General features: G+C 47.9%; 1 protein-coding gene across 1 annotated transcript; it reads right to left on the bottom strand.

Annotated features, from left to right (window-relative positions):
- Positions 1-616: 616 nt before the first annotated feature.
- Positions 617-4,622, bottom strand: RASL11B (RAS like family 11 member B). The gene is made up of 4 exons (XM_074154902.1): positions 4,459-4,622; positions 4,275-4,331; positions 3,117-3,193; positions 617-2,266 (listed from the first exon to the last, which is right to left on the bottom strand). The coding sequence occupies exons 1-4, from the start codon at positions 4,592-4,594 to the stop codon at positions 1,799-1,801; spliced, it is 738 nt and encodes a 245-aa protein (XP_074011003.1). The 5' UTR covers positions 4,595-4,622; the 3' UTR covers positions 617-1,798.
- Between the last annotated feature and the right edge of the window lie 6,205 nt (positions 4,623-10,827).

Raw genomic sequence — 10,827 nt, 5'->3', positions numbered from 1 at the left:
CAAAAAGATTTTCCTTTCAACAAAAGATTGTTGGGGTTTCCCTGCTGCAGGCTGACCAGTTGAGCCTGTGTGGCCATCACCCTCGTCCCCACACATTGTCCTCAGGAAGGCTCTCCTTAAAGCTACTTTAAGCATAAATAAAATTATTGGAGACTTGTAGCAATTTGATTGAGTTTTTATTGTCATATAACTCAATATATAAAGCTGCTCCGTTTGGTTTTTTTTTTAAGAAGAAACTAGAAGTCACTTAAAAGACCGCGTTCTTCCAGGTTTTGACCTACCTTACATCATTCTTTTCTTACCACAGTTTGGGTTTTGTTGTTTTTTTGGTTTTTTTTATGACAAGGGGAGATAAAGAATCCCATTTTAATTTGAAAGGTCTCTGCCTTATTCAGTTCCTCTCCTAAAAGGATTTCTTAGAAGGAAGTTGTAAAGCAGTTGTGAGAGCTCCCCCCCTGCGGTTTATGCTAACAAAGCACCAGCACAGGCAGGAAGGGCTTTCTGACTCTTGCTGGGGCGCACGTTAACTGCCCTGAGAAAACCATTACTTTGTCTCAACATTTCAGTGGTTATCGCCCATTGTTTCTCGCCCTCGAAGAACACACAAGCAAAACACGCAATTCAAAAATTTAATGTTGAACCAGGCAGTAAGAAGGAAAAGTCCACTCCCCACGAGGAGCAACTGTACACAAAATAAATAAGTTACAGTTTAAACAAAAAGCACAACTGGCTTTTTAAAGTGCATATGTGTAAGGCCTTTAGCCTGTGAACTCCATTGGCTCAATGTAAAATAAAAAAAAGGAGTTAGATATAAGTCTGCCACACGTGTCTAAGGACGAACAGGGACTGGCTCAGCTCAGAACAAGCCACCAGCTTCATTGCCTGGAGCCAGCAGTGTTTCACACCCAGCTGAGTCACAGCCACCTTCCTTCTGCACCCATCGCGCACAGAGAGAAGTGACTTACACCAGCAGAAGATATAATGGACTACCCCTCCAGCTCCACACTCATTCCTCAAAAGCTGTTGGATCATTTAGCTGGACAGTATTTTTTTCCCCCCGCACACAGAGTATAAAAACCCCACAAGTTATTTGTAATTAGATATGTTTACACCCTGTGGACAACAGTTTTGCATACAAGGAGTCTGGTCAAGTTGTCAGCAATAACATAGCTAGTAAAAAAATAAAGGGCCATTGTTTACAGTCTTGATACCCAGTGGTGTCCGCTTATTTTACACTTTTTTTTTTTTTACAGAATTTGTAAAGTTTTTGCTTATTTGTTTTGAAATACAAGGGCAATGAACAGTTCTACTGTGCAATAAAATCAAACAGATACGTCATGCTGTCCTTCATCCAAGTGAAAACGAGACTCGAGTGGTTACTTCTGAACAGTGAACTGCAGTTCAGGGTGTTTCCCTGCTCAAGTACAAGGAGTTGAGAGTTACAGCTAAAAAGTTGTTTCGGCACAAGCGTTAAGTCAAATCTGTCCTGTTGGAGAAAAGGCAAACTGAAGGCTTGTTTCATTTACTGGAAAGTTCCTTTTCCAAATGAAAATACTTGTTCTACAAGTCACATCTTAGAACCATTTCAAGAGTTTGGGGTTTGTTTGGTTCCCCCTCCCCCCCCTTTTCCAATCTGCCACTGTTCCTTTTTTTAAGCGACTGCTTGTTCCTACAGCCAAGCAAAAGGCTACCTGAACCATCCTTCTTTCACAATGCCTCAGACTCTAGACGTGCCAGTGTTAAACACCCCAGGTTTCAGTCTCAGGCTGAGCCCTGGGAAGACCCAACAGCTCTGCCGTCAAACAGAAGTGACGGTCCTCACTTTGGCAGACAAAGCTTGCTTAAACCTCCTCTTCAGATCCTGCATGTTGGGCGATTTTGGCCGTGGAATGAGGGAGGTTCTCCTTCTCTCGGGGGTGCTGGTGGTTTGCTGTTTACTGACTTCTTTACAGAGGAGATGGAAGGCGTTGAAGACATCGTTATAGTTTTCGCTGACAGACACTTCGTAGAAAGTACAGCCCAGCATGTTGGCCAGCTGAAGTCCATGCTGAGGCTCCACCTCCTTGATATGCAAGAGATCAGCTTTGTTCGCTATGATGACAACAGGGACCGCGTTTCCTGGATGCAACTGTCGAACGTGGTGGTAAAGGTGACTGAGTAGTTCATAGCTCTTATAGTCTGTGATGGAGAAGACAATCACCAGGGCATCTGCCCAGCGTATGCATCTGTTCAGCTGCTCGTTACAGTCCAGACTGTGTTCATGGATCTGAAAAAGGAGTGGTCTCAAATTAGATAGCCGGAGTCATAAAAGATTAAAGAAACCTGTCTTTAAGAGTCTGTAAAGCCAAATAGCAGTTTACAGCTTCAGCTTTATATATATTTGCATTTCAGATTGTGAGTACAAACTTAATCTGAGCGTGGCGAATAAATGCATGTTGATTCAGCTGCAAAAAGCTGGAATTTAACACTGGAGTTTGCTATACTCAAATGGAAAATTGACCTGAGTAGTTCTGCATGCAGAGAAAGACTTTGTAGTTCCACAGAATGGGAAATTAACTGGCTAGACAGTAAGTCTGGGGAAGCAAAGATATGAGCTGGAAGCATTTAGACCTGGAGTGTTGCCCAGTTCAAAAAGGCAACGATCCAGCATTACTCAGATCTATACATTGAAAACCTTAACTGGTGACACACTAATGAGCACGGCCACAATGTAACAGACTTTGCTTTCTCTCACACACATCTATGAAGCGTGTTGGGCAGCGCTCGTAACGTTTTCTTCCACATGTACCTCATTAGACACAAACCCAGAAACAATTCTGTGCAAATGTTCCCAATATACAGAAACAAGACACTTGAGTAATTCAGCCACGCAAAAGTAACGGGCCTCCAATGTACGAATGATTCACCAAAACAGCGAGTTGTTTTCTTTTACTACCAGCGTACTACAGGCACGCAACACATCTGGCTTCGCTGGTTGTACCAGAAGTTACCACCTCTCCCACACACAACACCAAACTCTGAAACGGACCATAACGAGATGCTGCACATGGAGGGACACGCACACACACGGGTATTTAGAGCTGCTTTGGAGAACTGCATGGCTGCTTCTAGCTCACCTGAACTCCGGGAGTGTCTTGCACTTGGATAGCCAGCATCTCTCCATCTACCTGGATGTGTCTGCTGTAGAGGTTACCTGACAAGAACACCAACAGGTTCACAAGTGCAGCCGCCACGCCACAAACAGACAAATAACACCTCTGCTGCCCGTTAGTTGTGAAAAAAAAAATAAAAATATCACTATTTTTGATGTGAGGGACCGGCGTTGTAAGTTTTTTCTGTGTAGCAACCCATTTCTGGCTTTACTAGAAGCCTGAGATTTAATCCTGCATTGACTTGTTTTGGAGCCTGGCATGTAATGTTGTGCAACTCGGAACTTAATCACTTCTTAAAGACTGTTTTAACTTAGATGACAACTTAGTGTGCAAAATAACCAGCTATTCCAGAAAGGCAATTTTCTTGTCACTCAGTATTTCTGCACTTTAACAAACCATTTTTCTAAAGAGCTTTCTGCTGGCTGAGCTATTTGTTGGTTTTGTGGTGGGGTGGGTTGTTGGGGTTTTTTTTCATTAATTTGGCTTTTCCAAATCATTTCTTCAACAGAATGTTGTATGTTTTACATTCCCAGTAGTCTAGGCGGCCCAGTGTGCTACCCGCAAGCAAGTACATCACATCACCTCTTAGCCGGCACTGCCTATGCCGTTTAGCTGCTGGCAATAGGGGAATATTAACTTTGCGGAATGTTTTCTTGTTTCACCTAAAAGGCTTCTTCCAGGAGGGACGTTGTCACCTTATAAAGCCTGTTCTGCTGGGGCACGGGGACGCAGCGAAACACACGCACGGCGCTGGAGCAACCGTGGCCACAGGCGGTGCTTTTGCCGGGACCGGGATGCCCAGGGAACAGGGTTTAAGGGATCTGCGGCACCCCGGCGCTTCGGGATGGGAAAATAAAAAACCCCTTGGAGGCGCCAGCAGCCCCGTTCCTGAAGTTTTTTTTCCCTTTCACACTCGGGACCCGGCTCCGCGCCGGGCTTTGCACGCCGACTCCCAGGGCTTGCGCCTCCAACCGGGCACCCCCTGGGCGGCTCCCGGGGAGAAAGCCGGCACCGAGGGGCTTCCCCCCCGGGTAACCCGCACCCACACCATCCCCCCGCCCCGACGGGGTGTCCCGATCCCCCATCCCGGCGGGAACAGAGCCGCGCCCGCCGCCCCCCTACCTGCGTTCCTCTCGTAGTCGCCGATGAACCGCCGGGTGAGGAACCGCACCACCAGCGCTGCGGGCAAGCACAGGCAGGCAACCGTTAGCCGCGCTCCGCCGCCCCGCACGGTGTCCCCCGCCGTGTCACCCCCCCCCCAACCCCGCTCCGCCGCCGCCCCCCTCCTCCTCCTCCTCCTCCTCACCGGTCTTGCCCACGCCGCTGCCCCCCACCACCGCGATCTTGACGAGGCGGGTGCGGACGGCGGCGGCGGCGGGTCCGCCCTCCCCGCCGGGCGCGGCCTCGGCGATGGTGCACATGCTGGGCTGCCGCAGGCGCATCGCCGCCGCTCCGCAGCCACCGCCACCGGCCGCCGCCGCCGCCGCCACCCGCCGCTTTTCTCGCCCCCGCCCCCGCCCCGAGCCCCGCCCCCGGCGCCCGCCGGCCACTCCGCGCGCCCGGGCGCCGCCCAGGGACACGCCCCCCAGGCCACGCCCCAGCGGGCAGAGCGCGGGTGGGGGCTGGGGATGTGGGCACCTGCGGCCCCGCGACCCCAAGCCTTCCCTTCCCTCTTCCCTTTCCCCTTCTCTTACTGTCGCTCCTCGTCCCCTTTATTTTCCTCTTCTCCTTCCCCTTCCCCTTCTTTTCCCTTCCCTCTTCCCTTCCCTTCTCTTCCCCCCTACTTTCCCCTTCCCTTCCCCTTCCCCCTTCTTTTCCCCTTCCCTTCCCTTCCCCTTCCCTTCCCTTCCCTTCCCTTCCCTTCCCTTCCCTTCCCTTCCCTTCCCTTCCCTTCCCTTCCCTTCCCTTCCCTTCCCTTCCCTTCCCTTCCCTTCCCTTTTTCCCCTTCCCCCTTCTCTCCCTCCCCTCTTCCCTCTTCCCTCTTCCCCCTTCCCTCTTCCCTCTTCCCTTCCCATCAGGCTGAAATCAGAACTGCAGCAACCTTGGAGGAAAGAATTGGAAGCAAAGGAGGAGGCTGGGAGAGGTCTGTGCTCTCTCCGCTCACTTGTAATACACAGAAATGGGGAAAAAAAAGTCAAGTGAAGCAAGGACATGACAATGGTTAAAGAAAGAATAGAAAAGGATGGCAAGGAACGGGAAATATAAATGAGAGGAGGGTGGGAAAGGGAGGTGTCATGGTTTAGCCCCAGCCAGCAGCCAGGACCACGCAGCCGCTCGCTCACCCCCCCACCCCCCCCCCCCCAGCTGGGATGGGGGAGAGAATCGGAAGAGTAAAACTGAGGAAAAACTCATGGCTTGACTCCAAACGTTCCCCTCTTCCTTCTTCCCCCAGCTTTATGCACTGAGCGTGATGTCATGCGGTACGGAACATCCCTGTGGTCAGTTGGGGTCAGCTGTCCCAGCTGTGTCCCCTCCCAACCTCTTGTGCATCCCCAGCCTGCTCACTGGTGGGGTGGCGTGAGGAGCACAAAAGGCCTTGACTGCTCAGCAACAACCAAAACCATCAGTGGCCACCAACAGTGTTCCCATCCCAAACCCAAAACGCAGCACCACACCACCTGCCAGCGAGAAAGTCAACCCCGTCCCAGCCGAAACCAGGCCAGGAGGTCTGTCCCAGCGTGGGAGCAGGGAGTGGTGAACCGAAAGCACTCGAAACCCCAGCGTAAGCAAGGAGCCCGGGCAGGACAACGGAGGAATAAAACCTGCCCAGGCGTGAAACAAAGCATGGTAGGAGAGAGGTCACGGAGCAGGATGAAATCACTCTCCTGTAGTCAGGAGCGACAGACCTCAGAGTGAAGGGCACGGGATAACACTGAATGCTAATTATGCAAAAAAGGAGAATTAGACCCAAAGTGTTTGGCTCAAAACCACAGCAGGGAAAGTGTTAAAAGAGAGTCAGGGGTGGAACTGGGAGCCTGATGGTGACATCGGCCAGAGGTGGTCACCATCGCAGCAAACACGCGTTTGTGCAGAGCTTCCAGTAAGCTGCAAAACTATGTTTGCATATGGAAAAAGATCCCTGGAATACAAGGAAACAAATTGCTGCTGCTTTCCCAGATAGAAAGGTGAGAGCAGAGGCTATGAGTGATGCCTGGGCAGTTTAAAGTAAGTAGTTGGGTAAAATATAGGTTTACAAAAAGGCATTCTAAGTCCAAAGGGGAAAGAGTAAGAGACCCAATTATAAAAAAAAATAATAAATAATCAACAGGGCTGAAGGACTCAAGGACTTAAATACAAAGGAAAGACTGGATTTCTTTATGCCAGAGCAGGAGAAATGATCTGGAAGTTGTATCTTAAGCAAAGGGGAAGGGTCTCACAGAAGATCTCCTGGCAGCTTGGTAACTAAGGTCACTGGAAGCAGAAAACCTGCGGGTGAGAGCGAGGAGGGACACCCTCCTAAGAAAAGGGACACCCTCCTAAGAAAGTTTTGTCTTCAAGGTGAGGAAATACAGAAGATAAATAATGGCAGCCAGAAGCAGTTACTGCAGCCGGGGAAAAAGAAACAGGGCTATCATGCAGTGAGAAGGACATAGAGACTGAAGGAAGTCTGGCAATATTTCCAAAATCAATATGCATTTTGCTTCCATTTTTAATAAAGATGATTATGTGAAAGATGGGAGCAGGAGGGAGATGAGTAACAGGAAGAAAGTCACGGGCAATTACTGCAGTGGGGGAAAACCAAACGATCTCGTCCAGAGGTCAGAGAGGCCAAGTGTGTGAAAACGAGGGTGACAGGAGCAAGAAGTTTGACTGCAGCCCTCAAATCATTCTGGAATATTTGCATTAAAAAAAGGGAGGGAAATAATTTACAACAATTTGGACAAATTTTGAAGGAAATAATTAAAGATATGAAGTGTGCGATTACATGTGATGTTCCCTCAGCATGATATCATTATCTGATACTACTTTGTTTCCTTTTTCCTTAAAGAAAGGAAATGTGGTAGATGTAATCTATTTGGGGTCAACCCCTGATACTCTCCAGGCAGGAAACAGCTATTTAAGCAGCAGAACGTGGGGATCGGGAGACAACGACAGAGGGGTGTTTTGTGTGGGAAGCATCAGGCTGAAGGAAAGCCGTTCTGTGGGATTCATCGAAGCTCCTGTTGTCCATCATATTTTCATCATAGTGGTGTCATTGAGAACAGGGGCATGCTAATGAAATCTGCTGTTGGCAGAGCCGGGAGACATCTCCACTTCAAAGAAGGGTGGGAATAGTATACTGGGGAAACTACACGCCTCCTAGAACTGGATTAATGAAAATATAATTAAATTCTATAATACTAATGACATGCAGAGGTTAATCACAAAAATTTCTTCCATTGACTATGAGATCAGTGCCTGGAAAAGAAAGACTAGTTAATCACAAGGTGAGTAGGAGCTATGCAAAAAGGGAGGTGTAAACCCAGTAATGTCAAACCAGTGATTTCAGAAAAGCTCTGCAGTGCAATGTGTGATTCCGTCAGCCCACCAAGAGCAAACCAAAGGGGAATAAGTGTGGACAAAACCCGCTGTGATGATCGGGGACTGGACAGCCCATTTCAGAGTAGGATAAAATCACTTGGTGTACTCAGTTTGGCAAAACAAAGAAAGTGGGGCTTGGGAAATGGGGGAGCCAGGAAAGTTAAAATTAAGAGCCAGTGTCAGCATAAGAACAAATTGGTTTAAGCTCAGCTCCGCACTCAGAGTAGCAAAACACTGGAACAAGAGTGGCAGGAGCAAGATCAAGTCTGACTTCTTTTAAATGGAGCTGGAGGACTTTACAGAAGGGATTACATTGTGTGGTTGACTGCAGTGGCAATGAGATTGGATGACCAAGAGATTCCTTCAGAGGATCTTCTCCCTCCAGGGAATATTCTAACACCATTCCGTAAATAAGTACCTAGGACTAACAAACAGCAATGGGTGCAGCAGTGGTGTCTCCAACACCTAAAGGGGTTTGGTAGAAAAGGAGAAATGGGAAAGGGTGACGAAAATGAGACAACGCCTCAATAAACCAGTTTTATAAAGGAGATGATTAACTACAGACTGGATCAAAATGCTAAAATAACTGAAGAAGGGGATAGTCACCCTCTCAAAGCAAAACAATCAGCCAGATTGAAAAGTGGAACTTCTGGAAAAACTGAGATACAAAAGATGTACTTGTAAAATACGTGATTGAGCCACGGAGTCAATTGGTATAAGAAGGCACTAGGGCAAAAATTAAAATTATCACTGTACAAAGAAGGAGTGTGTATTCACAAATTATTAGAAAAACGCATCTTTATAGTACTTTACACCAGCATAAAATTCATAAGCAGCAGTAAATTAATCTCCTCAAATTTTGTACCAGCCTGTTAAGTATTGTGGACCAGCAAGAGCTGTAACACAGTGTGGACAGGCTTTCTCATTCATTGGTCTTTTTAACACAAAATTTCTTACGCCTTCCTCTCAGTTGCGCAGAAGTGGCTGCTATCGGGGACACGGTGGTGGGTCGGGGCTGATGCAAATACGCACTTCCACACTTCAGGGACTCATTTCTAGAATTCATTTTGTGCCACGGTTCAGAGGGTAAGTTTGCAGGCGGCTTACACCTTCCATACCGACACTTCCATCGACAGCCAGGGAACGAACCTTACTTTGTTATCTAGTGCTTTGGTAATTAACTTCTAACGCACGCCTTCAGAGAAACAAGTGGTGGGGACAGGGTGTTCAGAAACATGGCCAACGTCTGCTCATTCCAGGTAAGTATTTACTTTCCGAACACAAGGAAGCTCTCTGTTCGTGGCACAGTCCATACCTCCCATGCTCCCAACACAAAGAGCCAAGTTGAACAAGCCCTGTGAAAAGCCAGAGCAGACCAGCGTTTCCTCCCTCTGACACAGCCCTCCATCACCTTCCAAAAGCAAAACAAAAGAGGGAGGGAACAGAGGTATTAAAATAAATTACATAAACAGGAAAACAACTTCTCCCTGTACTGGGAAAGATCTCCTGGCCAGCAAAGGCCACGCTTATGAAGTAAGATAGGATCTTCATTCCAGAAAGTGGGGAGGGAGGGACATGCTCCATGCACCCTCACCTACCCACGGACCCTACGTGGTTTCTATAGCAGCACAATAGCAGACATTTTTCTCTCTCCACAAGAAAGCCTGAGTAATGTTCTGCAATTATATTAGTCTGCATTTTAATCAGATTTCATCTTCTCTTAAGCTTGCATTTTTTTTCCCTGTTTCCTCCTTATGTAATGCTCCCAAACTCTAATCCAAGACATGAGAAGCTCAAGGTTTTCTTTTCCATTCAGGGCTGCCCATCTGCTACCAGTATTTTTTTGTGCTGGTTTGTGCCCCCACAGCAGTTGTTCTGCCCGCAGAATGCCAGTTTGATCTGAAAAGGGGTTGGGGGGGGGAAAGCCCCAATGACGGAATCTCTTGAATTAATACAAGCTCTAATGCTTCATTCAAAAATGTATATGGGAGAGCTTAGCAGAATTTTTGTTTTCCATTTTAGGAGTGCCTCAGGAGCTATATTAAAGCCCTCTAAAAACTGTGGCATTAAAGTGCCATTGCCGGCCTTTCTAAATCTCACCTTGTGTTACAACAGTTAGTGTGTTCGGGTTCCTAACACCTGGGTTACGTTGGGAAAGGTCTCCGACAGGTCCTGCTGTGCCAGGCAAAGCGCAGGGCGATGCTCACACCAGCAGAGGAACGCTGGGGCTGGTACAGCTTCTCGCCGTTGCTAAGCAAGCGAGGAGCTTTTGCCACGTACCACCTGCAAGTCTAAGCTCTGCAGATCCTTTAACTTCGTGGAGTCATCACGCAGAAGTCACATCCCTGAAACTGGAGCCAGCATTTTGGTTACCACCTCTCACTTTCGGCTGTCACCTCTGGGGGCTCAGCGACCGGCCCCACAGCTCTGCTGGTGGGAGGCCCTGGGTACACGTGTCCTGCCCTGATCAGGGAGGTGACCAGGATGGCCCAAGCCCTCATTGAACATGGCTTGAGCTGACCTTGTTCTGAAGCGGAAAGACACTGGAAGCTTTACATTCCTAATACAAGTTCTTTAGCAAGAAGGATGTAAATTCAAGTCATGCCTACACACTACAGCAGAAAGTTAGGATGAGTGAACGTGTTGGTTGCAAAGTCAAATGCGGAAAATATAGGAAATGCCAGAAATAAGATTGCCTGGGCAACCTTAACTCATCCTCCCACAGGCATATGCATTTTCTTACAGTCTTAATTGCATAATGTCATACCATTACACTGTCTCCTGTCATACTGGCAGTCTGTCTTCTATTTGCCCATGGGAACAGAGCACCTAAATATACTCTAAGATCTGGATGTTATTCAGCATTTCTTTTAAACCCTCAATTAATCAGCCTGTGGTGCAACACAGGAAGTATTCCCTTAGTGCAGGAACTACTAACTCCTTCCTAGGCTTGTCAGGGTGTATAGCAAAGGTACATGAGAAAAGTTCAAACTCTAAGTCAACCAGGCTGCCTGAGTCCAACACGTACCTGCCACTTAAACTCCTTTCACTTGCTACCACACCTTGAAACACCTTAATGCTTTATACACCCAAATATACCATAGCAAAGTCCCATAAACACACTGCACTGAAGCCCAACATATAGCCCTGAAGT

The sequence above is a fragment of the Numenius arquata genome, chromosome 10 (assembly GCF_964106895.1).
Source record: "Numenius arquata chromosome 10, bNumArq3.hap1.1, whole genome shotgun sequence".
NCBI classification, from domain to species: domain Eukaryota; kingdom Metazoa; phylum Chordata; class Aves; order Charadriiformes; family Scolopacidae; genus Numenius; species Numenius arquata.
The sequence above is the reverse complement of the archived record's forward strand: the minus strand, read 5'-3'. Positions and strand labels throughout refer to the sequence as shown.